Source organism: Anastrepha obliqua, chromosome 1, assembly GCF_027943255.1.
Source record: "Anastrepha obliqua isolate idAnaObli1 chromosome 1, idAnaObli1_1.0, whole genome shotgun sequence".
Classification (NCBI taxonomy): Eukaryota; Metazoa; Arthropoda; class Insecta; order Diptera; family Tephritidae; genus Anastrepha; species Anastrepha obliqua.
The window spans coordinates 167,357,741-167,376,048 of NC_072892.1; the positions used below are offsets into that span (position 1 = coordinate 167,357,741).

Here is an 18,308-nt window from a genome sequence, read left to right on the forward strand (position 1 = left end):
AAGTGGGCCCATTTTCTAGGCAACCAATACAACCTAACCTCACCTTTTGGATACAACTCGATGAATTGTCATACATTTTTATTTATACTATATTGATTTATTTATTCCCATGTATTTTTTTCCATTTTTTAGGAGAACACCAAATAAATGTAAATGCATACATTCGCGTGTCCTTAATCAAATATTTTTCTCTATGTTTGCATATTTTTTTCAATCCAATCTATGAACGCACCAACTCTCGTGTAAATCGCCGGCCAACCGCTTAAACCGCATGGGGTTGGCCCATACGAGACTATTCCTACCAGATAATAAGCCGCTTTACCGTTTACATCATCCTGAAACATCAACGGACCACCCGAGTCACCACGACACGTATCGATTCCCGACTCGCCACCCGCACACAACTGCGTCGAATCCAATTTTATACCATTTAGTTGTGCATATTTCGCACGGCACGCATCCAAATCTTTAACTTTCAAGGTGGCCTTCAATTTAACAAAACTACTTGAACTTGTTTCGGTTGAGCCCCAACCGGCTACATCCATTGCAGTATTGAGAAAAGTGTCCATGCGCAGGCTTGTTGTTGTCGGTAAACAAATCGGCTTAACAAAATCACTGAATTGCACAGACTCGGCTAGACGCAGCAATGCAATATCGTTGGGGTCATTGTGACTTGCATAATCTGGATGTGGAATACTCTGCACAGTGGCGATATCTTTATGACTGGGCGCACAACCTTCTGTGCTGCAATCGGGATCAGAGCGCGTGTCCCATTCACCCAAGCGCACACCAGTCAATCTCCAGCCGGCGGGTAGATCACTCGGTTTAACACAATGTGCGGCCGTCAATACGTAGCGTTCGCTAATCAATGCGCCCCCGCAATAGTGGCCCTTGACGCCATTCGCTGTGGCAAAAAATGTATCATTAGAAAGCCGTATGAATATATGTATAACTTATGAATACATGTGTATATGTATGTATATGTGTGTGTATAATACTTACACTTTAAGTACTCAATCAAGGCGGTCCACGGAAATTCATCAATCGCTGTCTCGGTGCCACCGTAAATACGGTTGTCAAGCACATTCCCACATTGCGGAAACTTCGGTAATAAGCTAGAGGAGCTGTTGATTCTGCCGTTGCTGCCGCTGAAACCACTAGCGCTGTTACTTACAGGGCGCTTCGCTGGCAGGGATTCTGGAAAAAGCACGCCTGGTTGTGCAAAGGCTGGAGCTGGTGCAGGTGCGGCTGGCGGTGCACGCGTGGTGGCACTTAGTGTCATGTATTGTGAAGGACAACATATCTGCATGTATTCAAGTTACAAAAATATGCACATTTTTTTAATATTTTCTTTTTTACCATATTTGCGGCTTTACTTACCAAAACTTTGCGATCGCGATACCCGCATTGGCTGCTACGCAAATATGCGCGATCGTTTTGTGATAGATTCGGATCTTGCACTAATTCGAAAAGGTAGCGACAATCTTCCAGGTTAATGCACGTAGCTTCCATGCGGTTCGGTGTGCGGCAGGCTCCATAATTTGTTACTAAAATCAAAAATAAACAAAAACTTTTGCAAGAACTTGTAGAATATAAAATATAGATTGGAAGTATGTAAAGGGTTTTCCAATAACAAATGTTATTTGATGTCACTTTTGAAGATGCCATTTTTTGATATTTGACAAGTAGAAACTACGCCATTAATAAAAATGAAACGCTACACGCTTAAACAACTAATTGAAATTATTAAAATCTATATATATAAAAATTAAGCCGAAAAAAAGTGTGCATTTGTCTCCGGTAATCTCAGCAACGCGTGTAAGGAAAACAATGAAAGTTTCACACATTGTTGGTGTTGCTTTGGCAAAGGTTTCTGTGAAGTTTGGTTGAAATCCGATAACGCGTGTGTGTGCTGTGCGCCAGTTAAATGAGTGTGTTTTTGCTATTTGCCGCACGTATTTTTTGTACGAGGGGTGCCTTTTATATTTCGGGATTTGGCAACCCTGGTGTTGCAATCTGGCAACTGACAGCTGTATCGCAAAGTTTGACATTTTTTGGCTTTTATGTACTCAGAACGTTTTGAAATACCAGCGCTATTTGTGTTGTTTACAGTAACTTAAAAGATTCATCTCGGTCCAAAAATGGAATTAAATCGTGCACATTTTCGTGCGATTATTTTTTACAACTTTCGACGTGGATTAACTCAGCAACAATGCATGGATGAACTTAATTCATTTTTGGGCGCTGAAGCTCCATCAAGGACCAGTGTTTATCGATGGTTTGGTGAATTCAATCCTGGTCGTAGTTCACTCCAAGACGAATTTCGTGAAGGTCGTCCAAAATCAGTTGTTGTTTCGAAAACCATTGATGCTGTGCGCGAACTGATATTGCAAGATCGTCATGTGACCTATCGTGAGATTGAGACAATCTTAGGCATTAGTGGGACCAGCATACATTCAATATTGCATACACATTTGACTGTCAAAAAAATTTGTTCGCGTTGGATCCCACACAATTTGTCAATCGCTCAAAAAAAGGCTCGTGTCGATTGGTCGAAGGAAATGCTCAAAAAATACGATCGCGGAGCTTCGAAACACGTCTATGACATCGTGACAGGTGATGAATCATGGATTTATGCGTATGAGCCCGAAACTAAACAGCAGTCGACTGTATGGGTGCGTCAAGATGAGCCAATTCCAACAAAAGTTGTTCGCCCACGAAGCACTTCCAAGCAAATGGTCGCCTGTTTTTTCGGAAAAACTGGACACCAGGACAATGCGAGCTCTCACACATCGGCTCAAACAACTGCATTTTTGAGCACCCAAAACATCGAATTAATGGGTCATCCGCCGTATAGTCCTGACTTGGCACCGAATGACTTCTTTTTATTCCCGTACGTAAAAAACAAACTGAGAGGTCAACGTTTTTCGACACCTGAAGAAGCGGTTGCGGCATTCAGAATGCATGTTTTGGAGGTACCTCATTCAGAGTGGCAAAAGTGCTTCGACAATTGATTCAAACGCATGCAATAGTGTATAGATCTTCATGGAGAAAATTTGAAAAACAATAAAGTGCTTTCGATGATAAAAATTTGTTTTTGTTCTCTAATCCCGACATATAAAACGCACCCCTCGTACCGCACATAGCATTCATTAGAATTGAATACATTTTGGTCGTGTGTGTCTGGGCCGATTATTATGAAATTTGGTATATTATATATTTTTCCACGGTGAAGGTTAGTATAATATGCTTATTGATTCCACTTGCCACCAGGTGGCGCTGCCGAAGGCCAAAACAAGGACCCGGGCAACCCTAGGATGTGTTTTTACATTGTGGGTATCAAATCAAAGCTACTGATGAGTGCTTAGTACAGAGTATTTTTTAGATCTCTGAGTGACCAGAGTCTCGAGATATAGCCGAAAAGGTGGACCAAGGTACCCTTCGATGTGTTTGTACAATATGGGTATCAGATGGAAGCTGTTGATGAAAGCTTTTAACTGAAGTAATTTTTACTGCCCATTTCTGGGATAAAGAAAGGAGATGGAGCAGGAGATGGAAGAGGAAAAGGAATAGCTACAGGAAGAGGAAGAGGAAGACCACTTATTATTAACAATTAAAAAAAAAATTTTAAACAAATTTTAAAATGTTACATATACGCTTATTATATAAACGTTAATCTGAAGTCAGTTATAGTGAAAAATTCATTGTATCATTGCCGGCGTGATTGGTGATCGTTTCCTTAATTTTTTGCAGAAAGGTTATGCTAATATGAGATATTACCTATATCATTCATATATTTACGTATTACCTGTGTACTCACAAATATACGGTTGAAGCAAATATATGTCAGTTTTTTTTACTTCGCCTGGAAAAGTTTACATCAATTTAAGAAGAGTAAATAGAACTTATTTTATATCAGACTTCACGCAAAAAAGTCATTTGCACCTGAACACATAGCTGGGTTAAAGCGGGGGGGGAATAGAACAGTTCTCTTCTCCTTCTCTGCTTTTTCGCAGAGATAATGTCGATAATTTAACTGGCTTAATGACTTTACAACCAAACTTTTGTCAAATAAGTCAAACGAAAGAACAGTTAATTCAAAGTATTTTCCCAAATTTGCCTCAAAATTACAAAAATCATGATTGGCTTAGTGAACGAGCCATCATGGCTGGCAAAAATAAAGATGTGAATGAAATGAATGCGGCTATTTTGGCCAACATACCAAGTCCAGAACAAACAAATCGATCCGTTGACACTGTTACAAATCAAGATGATATTGTAAATTATCCCACTGAATTTTTGAATTCCTTTGATTTACCTGGATTACCGCCACACATGCTAAACTTGAAAATAGGAGCACCGATTATTATGTTGAGAAACATAAATCAACCACGACTATGTAATGGCACTCGATTAACAGTTAAGAGATTGATGAATAACGTCATTGAAGCAACAATTTTGAATGGAAAATACTCTGGTGAAGACGTTTTAATACCGCGAATACCAATGATACCATCGGATATGCCGTTTGAATTCAAACGTCTTCAATTTCCTGTTCGCCTTGCATTCGCGATTACTATTAATAAGTCACAAGGTCAAACTTTATCAATTTGTGGTATTGATTTAGAATACCCATGTTTTTCTCATGGCCAACTTTATGTTTCATGCTCAAGAGTTGGTAAGCCATCGGTATTGTTCATTTATTCAACAACGCATGGAAAAACGAAGAATATTGTATACCAAAGAGCATTACAATAAAAAAAGTAATAAAGTAAATCACTTCAAACGTTTTTTAATTGCTACTACTATTTAAAACTTATTTCATTACTATTCATGCGCGAGAATTTTTATAAAATACACACAGTATTTTTCGGCTTAATTTAATTAATCAATCTAGATTTTTTTAAAGACGACCAGCGGAACGAGCGGGTTTTCGCTAGTTCACTATAAAAATAGTGAAAATTTGGCAGAGACGGTTCGTAAAACTCGAACATTTTTGGATAATCGTGAAGCACCTTGTCGGCAAGTTAATGATGTGAAGAATAAAACCCGTGCACGTTGCTCAATAACACCAGAAAATATTGCTGTTGTAGCCAAAAGTGTTGAAGAAAACCCAGGTTTGCCCATTCCTCGTCGTTCTTTGGACAAACCACAAACGTCGTTACACCGTATTTTGCATAAATATTTGGGTCGTAAAGCTTATAAGTTAACAGTTAACACAACAACTCACGCCGCCCGATCATCAACAACGTCTTTGCTGATTGGGTCGTTGAAATGGATGAAAATGATCCGGAATTCAATCGAAAAATCATCTTGAGTGATGAGGCCCATTTCCGCCTCGGTGGCTTCGTCAAGAAGTAAAATTGTCGGATCTGGGGCTCAGAAAATCCAAGAGTTATTGAAGTGAAAACTTCTTTAGAATCGTTGGGAGTGATTTGAGAAAAAGTGAAACGAAAAAAGCGACACTCTTGGCTACGAAGCGTTATATTATATGTTGATATAAACGTAGCGACGAACTAAATAACTTTTAGGCCAGCGCCGACAGCATGGCGCGGTAGCCGAGCGACTAGCAATGTGAGCTTCCGATCCAAAATCCTTGGTTCGAATCACAAGAAACAAATTTTTTTTATACAGTTATTTTATTTTATTTTATGATATGTTTATGAGGAGCTTTTTTTCATGGCAGAAATACACTCGGTGTTTTGCCATTGCCTACTGAGGGGTGAGCGCTATTAGAAAAATAGTTTTCCTTAATTTTGGTGTTTTCACCGAGATTCGAACTGACGTTCTCTCTGTGAATTCTGAATAGTAGTCACGCACCAACCCATTCGGCTACGGCGTTTGTTTAATTTTACTGATGCAAAAATGAGGGAAAATATTTGAATAAAGTTTGCTTACTGTTTACACATTTTCCAAAGGTGACGGAGAACCAAAAAAAAAAGTCGATTTTCAAACAAATACGTGTGCATATGTGTAATTGTGTTAGAGTTTCGGTCATGCCCCAGCAAAACCTGCGTGCATATGTGTTTGTAACATTCAAAAAAAGGTTTTGCTGGGGACGCTCATAATAGCAACCGCGTGTGTATTTTTATATTCGTAAATATTTTTATTTTTAAATATTTACCGCAATTATGCCGAAAAATAATGCAGAAAAGTGTCGTGAATATCGACAGAAAAAAAATCAATAAATAGCATCACGGAATTCATTGACGAAAATTTAATAAAGTATACACCAGAAGTATCGCGGATACTTAGAAAAGATTACAATAAAGTTCCAATGATTTTAAGTGGCGATTTTAACGTAAATTTTGCATTGGACACAGCGGTTCCTTTAATTGACGTTCTCAATACAACATTCAATTTAAAAATGTGTAACAATCGCACTGAATCGACAACACGATCAAAAACAACCATTGACGCGGTATTTCAAAGATATGTTGACAACATCGAAACCAAAGCATTTGTATCATATTTTAGCTATCATAGGCCACTCGTATCATTTGTTGAAATTGAAAACATTGAGGATGAATAATAATAAAATGAAGAAAATAAAATATGAACTTTATAGCAATATTATAATGAACCTATAATTATCCCGCCCCTAATGCTGCTTTCGTCTCATTCTCTCTCAGTTTGTTTTACGGAAGGTTTCACTTCTATCGCGTCTAACCGTTAGACTGGTATTTTTTATTGTAAAGCCTCTCTATCCTCAACATGTGACTGTTTGGTGCGGTTTATGGTCCGGCGGAGTCATTGGAGCTTACTTTTTCGAAAATAAAACTGGAGCAACAGTTACGGTGAATGGATTGCGCTATCGAGAGATGATTAACGATTTTTTATGGCCGGAATTGGATGGTATTAAACTGGACAACGTTTATTTTCAACAAGACGGCGCTACGTGCCACACAAGCAACGAATCCATTGATCTTTTATGGGAATAACACCTCTTATTGGAAAACCCTTTATGTATATATATATAGTATATATATAATTTGTAGTATTGATTTTGGAATTTCGATGTAGTCCCGGGATCGCGGGATTCATTCCGAGACATGACTTTCTTTAATTTTATTAAAAACAAATTAAAGCCTAAGGAACTAGAAGCAGATGCTAGCAGTTTGACATAATCAAGGCGAATCTTTTAAAGGTAGTGTTGGTAAATCAGCTGATTTGATTTTTGTCTTTCGCCGTGTCCATGACAGCCACAGCTCAAAATGAAACAAGGCGAATTTTTTTTTTTGTTTTCTAGTTTTTCAATACTTTGCTTTGACAATCAAACGTACAGAACATTGTTGTTGGTCTAGTGCCACCACCTTTCATAATGCGCCTTGGACATACTACATCAAATAGACTTTTCTGAAAGGTAAAGATAAATAGGTTTTGAATATTATTTATTGGGTTGGAGAATAAATTCATAGCGTTTTTATATCTTTTATTTTACAACGAATTGTTTGCTGTTAGGCAAAGGGTAAGTAGTCATTCGATAGACCTCTTTCTGCTCTACAAAACTATGTTAATTGTATTTTTGAGTTATTTAGTTTTTTATAAGTTTTGAGGCTTAGAAATGGAATACTCAGAAGGAAATAATCAACATTTTCAACATCTGCTCTTCTTTGCTTTTCATCGAAATCAAAAAACTGCCGAAGCAGACCGGGACTTTTGCGACTTGTATGGAGATGGTGTCACAGGCGAGTCTACAGCACTGAAATGGTTTGCAAAGTTCAAAAATTGCGACTTTAAGGTCGATGACACGCCCCGTAGCGAAAAACCTTCTGAATTCGATGAAGAACGTCTCAAATAACTTTTGAAAGAGAACCGTCGCCAAACCAGTCGTGAATTGGCGGAAAAAAATAGCTGCAATCATAAAACGATTTTCAATCACATTCACTCCTTTCCTTTTATGGGATTTACCGGAAAATTGGGAGCTCAATGAAAAAAAAACCGATAAAGTCGCCTTCAAATTATTTCTCAGCATCTCGCCCACCATCGAGCAACAACACACAGTCATAAACAGCGCTTTTTGTACCGAATCGTCGCGGGAGCTGAAAAATGGTGCCTATACGTCAATATGAAGCAAAGAAAAGAGTGGGTGGCGCCAGGAGATACGCCAAAGCCGAGAGTCAAGCTGAATCTTCATCCAAAGAAGATCATGATATATGTTTGTTGGGACTGGGAGGGCATGGTGCACTGGGAAATGCTCGAAAAGAATGTCACGGAGCTCTCCATTGCTCAGCCACACCGCGTGAATGAGGGTATTCGACTTAAAAAACCCTGATTAACATGGTCAAACCATACTCTTTCACGACAACGCTAGGCCCCATGTTGCACAAGTCGTCAAAGCTGCACTCCAAGAGCTCGAATGGGGGGTCCTTCAGCATCTGCCGTATTCTCCGGACACTGCACCGACCGATTACCATCTTTTCCGCTCCCTGTCAAACCATATGAAGGGCGTTACCTTCGATAACAAAGAGGCTCTTAAAAACTGGCTCAACAACAGCTTTGACACCAGACCAGGCGGAAGAGTACCAACAAATTAGTCGAGTTGTGGGAAGAGGTTGTAAACAGCAACGGCGAATAAATAATTGATTCACTTATTGGTATAATTATTGCTTTTTGTTTAAATAAACGTCTTCGGCAAAAACGCTACGAAGTTATTCCCTACGCCAATACATACAAAAATTTCGCTTATTTTTTTAATTTTTATTTTGTATATATAACAATAATATGTACAGGGTGGGCCATACAGCGTTTGCTTTTTGAACCACCTATTTTTTTGAGAATGGTAACACAAACGACATGTCAAATGTGTTCATAATTTACTTAAAGGTTTGACATTTACGAAATCGGACGCTATACGCTTGAACAAAATTGGGAAATATTGAAAACGTATTTCCAAAGTGGTGAGTCTTCTTCTTCTTCTGCGGTTACAGTAAATGGCGAGCGCTCAAAAATTGAAGAGGATGACATGGACGACATTTGGTTTCAACAGGACGTTGCAACTTGTCGCACTGCCAAAGTTACACTCGAAATTTTGGCTACCATTTTTAAATTCCGATATCAATTGGTCGCCTCGGAGCTGTGATTTCAGCCCGTTGGACTATTTTTTGTGGGAAGCCGTTAAGGACAAATGCTATGCGAACCATCCAGAGACGATTGATGCTTTAAAACCCGAAATCGAAGTTGCCATTCATGAAATTGGAGCCCAAACAATCGAAAATGTGCTTAAAAATTGGGTTGATCGAATAGCCTACTGTAAAGCCAGTCTCGGCATTCATTTGAACGATATTATTTTTTATTCATAAATGACAATGTTCAATCTTCAAAATAAAAAAAAAAGTTTGAAAAAATATTAATTAGTTTTTTTTTTTTATAGCGGATTCCAAAAGCAAATTTTACATGGCTCACCCTATATTTGTAAATAAAATTTGTGATACAATATTAAGCTGCACGCCAAAAAATGAAAAAAAAAACTCTGCCAGAAGTGTATGCGCCAATTATTTATTTTGTTTTCTTATATAAAAATAATTTGAATGTAAGGTGAAGTATTCTATGTAATTGTGATTTAAACCTATTCCAAATAAAACCTACCATTGAGCATCTCTACTCTGTAAGTATTGCATTTGTTCGCGCATTTTGTTTTTCTCGCATGTTTGCGCACTCATACTAATGTTTTGCAGAGCAGAAGGGGAAATTTATTTCAATAAGATTTTATTCCAAATTTTTCTCACACTTTATCGCGAAGAAAATCAATTTATGTAAGTATTTTATACTGAGCTTAATATTCATGAATCTCGGTATGTTCAGCTTATTCAAACACCGACTTCCCGCGATCCCGGGCTTGGCATCGCTAATAGGTATATATCATATTTACATGCATACGCGCATGTAAGCCTCTACTCTGTTATTGAGATTATTATTGAGGATTTGAGAATTTGTTTACTCATACAATTCAATATAATTGAGAGCAAAATTTGTGTGTGTTTTCAAACGAATTTAATTGATTTTATTTAGAAAAGTTTAAGCAATATTTTCGACGATAAAGCAAATTTTTGATAAGAGAGTTCAAATTTCAAAACATAGGTATATTTAAAAAAAAATGCAGAATAGATGCAAAATTTATTTTCCTTTTGTTTTCAGAATTTTATTCAAATAAGTAAGCGTTAAATCTATACTCACCAGCATCGCCAAAACGTAGAATAACCGTTGTCGTAATCACCAAAACTACGTGAATATACAACCGGATTGTCATTACGGTCATTACGCTCGATTGAAATCAAGTTCACTAAATAAATACGAGGTCTCAGTTTGTAACGAGAATATCACACAACTTTGTTGTTAAAGTAATAAAATAAGATTATAAGTCACCGAAACGTTCATTAAATATTTATTTTTGTATTATTTGTTTAATCTTTAAAGCCTACTATGAAGACGCTAGTATTGGAATGACGTTCTGCTCGATACTAACAAATAACAAATTATGGGTGCTCTGTTACAGTATCAGCAGCAGCATCTCTTTTTAGTTAACTACTAATGCGCGCTTGCTAGTTTGATTTCAATTCTGCTCGACATGCGATACTCAAATGCTCGCATACTCAATTGGGCAAGCCGCTGTTTGGTCTTCGTTTCGTTTACAATATTAAATAAAATATTCCTCTTTACCATTGCCACCGGTTATTCCAGGAGAGGCATCAAGTTTAATACGCATACTCATATATGTACATACATATGCATGTGGTGATAGGTGTATATATATATATATGTATATATATATATATATGTTTTTTTATGCGGTTCTTCCCAGCTGTTTGCAACAGCTTTGGAGATAACAACTGAGCGCCGATTCATTAAACAAAATCAAATTAATTACGTGAAATGATTAGGTGAACATCTTAATAAAAAGAGAGCCAGAGAGTAAAAAGTTGGTTTAGCAAGAACTTAAAGAAGGGAAATACCATAGGTGTAAACGTGAATATGTATGTACGTATAAAAAACTGCAAGTGACTAATTAATGGATGACACAGCAAATGCATTTTTACGTCATTTTTTTGTGTAAGAAGTATGCCATGAATGGTTTGAAACTACTCTGCCAAGTAATAGGTTTGACACCAGTAGACGGTAGACTCCATGATTGCTGAGCCGGTATGCATGATCTTTCGTTTAACACTTGTAAAATACACCATCAACAGTTTGTGTTTCCTTGGCTGTACGTAAACATTTAAAAACAGTTTCAAACATTAACACTTAAACGAATTTCCGAATGCAGTACCGCGATTTTTTATACCGAGACGAACATCAAATGCATACTTCGTAAGGTAAGGTAAATGAGACGAAATCGCACAAGTTCTCACGACAGTCGGTTCTACTTTAGTTACAGCAACAAACTAGATTTATTCTGCCGACCAATGAACATCACTACAGTAGTGCTTCTCAAACTTTTATGTTACATTTGATGTTAACATTTATGTATGTTAGCAGCAAGAAAGTTATCTCACATCTTACTCCATTTCTATAGCATCAGCATACATAGATAGCCTTTTATAAAGTTATAACTTACAACAGCAACAATAACAACATATGTGTACCTCATTTTTAAAATGCCGCTAGCGAGAGCATAGGGCCTCGACAAGACTCGTCTTGAGTTGGTTTCGTTAATCCATTTGATATAGATGATATACATATCTTATATAGGATATATAACATCCCGAAACTATGAAAAGATAGCCAAAAATATGATTAAGGGTGATTAAATTTCAAGAGCCGGTGTTGAATGTGAACCACACCTAAACGTCAACGATACCGTTGGACTTCTTTCTTTGGGGTTATTTGAAAGAAAAGGTGTACACCGATAAGCCAGCAACAATTCAAGAGCTAAAGCATAAGATAATTCGGCACGTTAACGGCATAGAACCTCAATCATGCCTCAGCGTCATCGAAAATTTCGACCATCGGATAGAGGTGTGCTGCTGAGGCCACGGCGGCCATTTGGCCAATATTTTGTTTTATGCGTAATTGAGCCACACCAGTATTATCATAATAAAGAGTAATAACAATAATTTTTTAAAAGACTTGTATTTTATTCAAAATCAACACCGGCCCTTAAAACTTAACCACCCTTTAGATAAGGAACTATTTTCATTTTGTGGTCTTTGGAGGTGTGCCGCCGAGGCCGCGGCGGGCATTTGGCAAATATTTTGTTTTATACATAATTGAATTATACCAATATTATCATAATAAAGAGAAATGATAATAATTAAAAAAAAATTGTATTTTATTCAAAATCAACACCGGCCCTTAAAACTTAACCACCCTTTATAATATTGGGCAGAGTTTCGCATTGATTTACATTGATTGACGGTTAGGCTAACCATTGGCAGAAAGCAGATACCACAGATAGAGCTGGTAATTGATGCGAGTAAACTCTCCTGCAAAAATAATATTTTATTCTCGATAGAGAGAATACAGAAGGTGGCGACTTGCGTGAACCGCTAATCCGCGTTCAGTGAATTTGGCAGAATTACCTGTTTTGCTGACTTAATAAGTGGTCATTTGTTTTCAATTTATTATTACATTTTTCATTTTTTATTGTTATTCACTAGTGAAATTATTGTACAACGCCGTTCTCTTTATTCTTTATCCACTTGTTACGTCACACGTCACTCATGTCAGCTACTTTATTTTATGTATAGGAAACACTATTAATATTTGTGGAAAGACAAATCAGATTGGGTGTTGTACATCAAAATCACTGCGATGGATCTACACGATAGTGTCCGACCAATGATTTCCTACGGGACAGTAGTCTGGGAGGCGTTCTCGGTAGTCTAGCGTAAGTGCACTAGCCTGCCATACCAGTGGTTGTGGGTTCGAGTCTCACGTAAAACACGGTCCTCATTCCTCAAAACCAAAAACCGATCCTTTCCATTATTTGCATTGTAGCTGCTAAAACAAGCAAAAACAAAGAAAAACACACAGTTACACATTGCATCAGGGAAGCCAACAAGAGGAAGCGCGCAAGCGCGGCCCGCAGACACACCAAATTTAGCGAAGTCCTCAACAGTCTGTGCGCATTTTTTGCCAGAAAAATGTGAAACACAGATGGCGCTCCAAGCAGCAAGAAAGCGTTGACAGGTGGGTACTGCCACTATTTAGGACTGGTAGCGGCAGGCTAATCACCTACCCTTGTTAGAAATAGATTAACGAAACCAACGCAAGACAAGAGTCTTGTCGAGGGACTATGCTCCCGAGAGTAGTGAACAAGAAAAACAAATAAAAAAGTAGTCTGGGAGAATCGCACGGTTAAGCAAACAGTAAGAAAAACAATAACAAGATTACAACTACTTGTGTATGTATACATATGCGAACATGTCCCACGGTATCAAAGGAGACTCTTCTAGAACTCAGACCTCTTCGCATTCATATGCAATCACAAGAGAGGAGGACTATCCTAAGAACAACCAAGGCGTTCATCAAAATCGCCCCCAAACCTCAGGTAGGGGCAAGCGCAGGTGTCTGCGGACCGGGAAGAAGATAATGGGAAGTGTTCGCCAAGAATGTAAGTATGATATATTGCAAGCGAAAATTTATGCAATAGAGAGATGCGCTTATTTTAACCTTGAACGCAACTATAACAAGAGAATCAGAGCTCTCCTCACTGATAGCCCAGCAGCTTTCCCGGTTACATCGAAACTGGAACTGAAATGTCTCGATAAGCTGAATATCTTAGGACAGAACGAAATGGGAACGAAAAGGCAGATAAATTAGCCAGGTAAAGGGCGTAACTACTGTTAAACTAAATAGGGGAGACCGGGGTAGCTTCGGCTGTGGGGTACATTCGGCAATAGCGTTTTCAGTATGAAGGAGCAGTTTGGCATCACCCTATAGAGGTGAAAACTTCCCCACCACTAATAACGAATATTGATTCAAAGTTTCACATCTTTATTTGAGCAGCTGATAAAGTTACACGTGTTTTTGTGTTTTCGCGAGTGCTTAAGGTGTTTTTCGGTTATTACAAGAAAGTGTTTTCAGCCCTTTGTATTTCACATTTTTAACAAACTTTGATAGTAACTGAAAGGTAAAAATGTATATTTTGTGAAAAAGTGTGATTAAGGGATATACAAAATGTCAAAACGTAAAAAAAATAGAGAAAATAGAAAAGGGAAGGGTTGGGGTAGATACAGCGTTTTGTCTTGGGGCACATTCGGCGAAACTTTTTCTCTGCCGAATTTGCCTCGTATAATGTTCAGTAAATTTTGCTCTTCTTTATAAATTTGTCTAGATAATTAAACCTCTTCAGCTTCAGTCTAATAATAGTGTAGCTATGGCAGACCCACTTCAGCTAGATGAAAGCGTTGGTGGAACCAAAACCCCAGAACAAATTCATCCCATTTCCCGTTTGAACGTTTCCAAAAGGACTGCTCAATCTGGATGCTCTCGAAGTTCAACTAGTTCTTGGTAGAAAAAAAGGATGGAAGAGAGAGTTATTGGAAAAAATTCTCAAGCAGCAAAAAGAAATATAAGGTTTTCAACTAAAGGAAATGTTCGAAACGACAAAAATACTAAAAATGTTAAAAAGGATTCTCGCCCAAAGGCCAAACAGCCTAAACGTATGTTTCGAAAGGAAATTGATTCCTCTTACAAAAGTAACATAAGCATTGAATCCAATCAATTGGATCTCTTGTTGATGGTAAGGAAATGCCGGAGGTGGACAATTTTTCAAACGATAAATTGACAAATGACTTCGAACTTAGTGTAGGAAATTTGGTTCTTACCTTACCTTCTCAAACCTTCAAAAAAAAAGTATATTATATTGCTGAAATCATTGAGAGTCTTAGTGAATGTACATTCACTGTTAGCTTTCTTAGGAAGCTTGACATTCCGCAGCTTATATTTGTAAAGCCCGAGAACGAGGATATATCATTGGTTTTGAAAAGTGAAATTTTATTTAAACTTCCAAACCCTGTGAATCCTGCTTCATCATCACGTTGTCGCACTAAATATATTTTTGAGACTGATCTAAGTAGTTTCAACATCAAATGACTTTCTATTATTTTGGCCCAGGACGCACTATTTTTCACTACAGTTAAATGAAATATGCTTTTCGTTTGTACTGATATACTATTTATTAAAATATAATTTAAGAAAAAATGTTTGAAAGAACTTTTTATTTAATAACTATACCTTACAACATGAATGACGAAGGTGCCCCGTCAAGTGCTGGAGCTACCCCGCCATGGGGTACATTCAGCAAATTTTAATTTTTTCCAATGACCTTAAAATATTTTGTCTACACTACCATTTCAAAAAATGTCTCAATAACATTTTATTTTTAAATAACGTGGGATTTGTTCAAACATACACAAGTTTCAATTTGTTGAGTATCTAGTGAGGTATGGAGTTTCAAAAAAAAAGAGGTTGTCTGTAAAGTCGGTTTACTGACGATAGTTTAACGTGACAACGTCATAAGAAAATATTGATGGAATGGTTGCAATTTTCAAAACAAAATTTTAATTTTATTTGTTTGATAGATATTTTGTATGGATATAGAGGTGAAGGTAAATGGAATTGCAATGGAATAGGTCAAGTTACATTTACACAAACGTGAAAAATGACGAAACATTTATCAAATTCATGAAAGATATCTTCAATTTCGATTGTGCATCAGACGTTAATAAGTCAACAACACTAAGAGGCACCATCATCGATTTGCCTTTTTCAAGACACTTTACACTCGAAACACTCCCTTTCATTTCCTACTTTTTCTATCATCGTCCTATTCTCAACAGAGAAATGGTTCATTATCATGCACACAGGAAGAAGGCATATGCAAATACAAATACGTGAATTTATATATGTAGATATGCGCATATACATACATATATATGCTCACTCAAGTAGGACAGAGCCAGATGTCGAACGTTGCCGAACGCGGGGGCCGATTGTGCTCTTTGTCGTTCGTTCCGCGCTCTCGCTTGCAGTTCAAGCACATTAGCTTACATTTGCTTGCGTACGGAATAGATTCGTATATTTGATATGTCCATATGACTTGCATGCATCTTTACATATATGCAAATTTGTTCTTTTTGAAAATTGCGCGAAATTGTATATGTATATGCATGTTTATATACATATATTAGTATACAACATATCTTATAAGGTATATGGTAAATATTATTGTACATTTTTTCCTTCATATATAATAAAAAAATTAATAATAATAACATTAAAACAACAGGTATTATTAACAAACTTGGTTTTATTTTAAATTCTTCAAGTAAATCAAATTAATAATAATCAATAAGAAGGCATATGCAAATACAAATACGTGAATTTATATATGTACACATGCGCATATACATACATATATACGCTCACTTAAGTAGGAGAGAGCAAGATGTCGAACGTTGCCGTTCGTTTGCTTTGTTCGCTCCGCGTTTTCATATTGGCTTGAAGTTTAATGGCCGTTTGCGCTTCACGTTGACGTAAGTGACCCACTTTTCATCGCCAGTCACCATCCGTTTCAAAAACAGATCGATTTTGTTGCGATTCAGAAGCGATTCGCATGCATCCATACGGGCAAAAATGTTTTTTTGCGTCAAGTCGTGTGGCACCCATACATCGAGCTTCTTTTTGAATCCAAGCTTCTTCAAATGGTTTATAACGGTTTGATGACTCATGTCCAGCTCTTGGCCGATGCTACGGCTGCTACTATGCCGGTCTCTTTCGATCAATTCAGCGATTTTATCGCAATTTTCGACGACAGGCCTTCCGGACCGTGGCGCATCTTCGATCACCTCTGCACCAGAACGAAAACGTTGAAACCATCGTTGTGCGGCGGAAATGGAAACTGTATCGGGTCTATAAACTGTACAAATTTTATTGGCAGCATGAGATGCATTTTTGCCTTTATCGTAGTAGTACTGTAAAATATGCCGTATTTTCTCTTTATTTTGCTCCATGTTTGCGACGCTATAACTCACGAACGACTAAAAGCAAACAACAATTAATCAAACACGTGTTAGCACGTGAAAAGAGCTTTCCAAAAAGCTCTAGCGTGAACCGATGCGACGAATACAACTAGAACTACGCGCTTGCAAAGACAAGCTTGCGGAAATACCACAAGACTTTTCTGACAACCTATATATTATGAGCAGAACATGATGGTATGGGATCAATAAAATTCAGAGACCGAAGGGCATATTTGAGAAAAATTTGTTGCACCCGCTCGATTCTATTGATAACTTGCTGACTACAAGGTATCCAAATAAAAACAGCACATTCTGAGATCTAACAAAAGATATATAGAGTAACTTAATGATATAGGGATCAGAGAACTTAGCGGCTTTCCGTCTGACGAAGCCCAACATCGAAAAAAATTTTGAAGTAATATAATTTACATGGTTATTAAAAGAATATTTATTACCAAAGATAACCCCAAGGTCCTTAAATGCGCCAACACACCGCAGAACGCATGTCAAGATACTGTACTTAGTGCACAAAATGTTAGATGTTTTCGAGAAAGATATTTGAAAGCACTTAGATAAGTTCAGCGAAAGTCGTGAATTCTGGCACCACAAGTAAAGTCTATTCATATCGGCTTGAAGTTTAATGGCCTATTCATATTGGCTTGAAGTTTAATGGCATGAGTCTTGATCGCTGAGAAGATCTTAAGGTCATCAGCATAAAGCAAAAGCTTAGCAAATGTGAAACAACTTTTGGTTTCATTAATAAATAATACAAATAAAAGCGGTCCCAAGGTACTTGCTTGCGGAACACCTGAGGTGGCAGCAAAGAAGGTAGATGAAATACCATCAATTGTTACAACACAACGTCTATTGCTCAAATAAGAGTTTGTCCATTGCAGAAATGCAGAATGAGAGCCAAAATAAGCTAATTTTTTAACTAAGATTCTAGGAGAAACTTTGTCGAAGGCTCCTGTCTTCAAACAAACAGTCGGCGCACTCGCGTATCGGCACCCACGTCACTGTAGACAGTTATGATTTCGAGGTTTCGAGGACTTCGTTTATTTAGGAACCAGCATTAACACCGATAACAATGTCAGCCTTGAAGTCCAACGTAGAATCTCTCTTGCCAACAAGTGCTACTTTGGACTAAGTAGGCAACTGAGCAGTAAAGTTCTCTCTCGACGAACAAAACTAACACTCTACAAGACTCTCATCCTGCCCGTCCTAACGTATGGCGCAGAAGCTTGGACGATGACAACATCCGATGAAGCGACGCTTGGAGTGTTCGAGAGAAAGATTCTGCGTAAGATTTTTGGACCTTTGCACGTTGGCAACGGCGAATATCGC

General features: G+C 37.6%; 1 protein-coding gene across 1 annotated transcript; it reads right to left on the minus strand.

Moving 5' to 3' along the window:
• Positions 1-96: 96 nt before the first annotated feature.
• LOC129240322 (serine protease easter-like) lies at positions 97-10,589 on the minus strand. The gene is made up of 4 exons (XM_054876056.1): positions 10,177-10,589; positions 1,381-1,547; positions 1,003-1,303; positions 97-904 (listed from the first exon to the last, which is right to left on the minus strand). The coding sequence occupies exons 1-4, from the start codon at positions 10,256-10,258 to the stop codon at positions 192-194; spliced, it is 1,263 nt and encodes a 420-aa protein (XP_054732031.1). The 5' UTR covers positions 10,259-10,589; the 3' UTR covers positions 97-191.
• Positions 10,590-18,308: the final 7,719 nt, after the last annotated feature.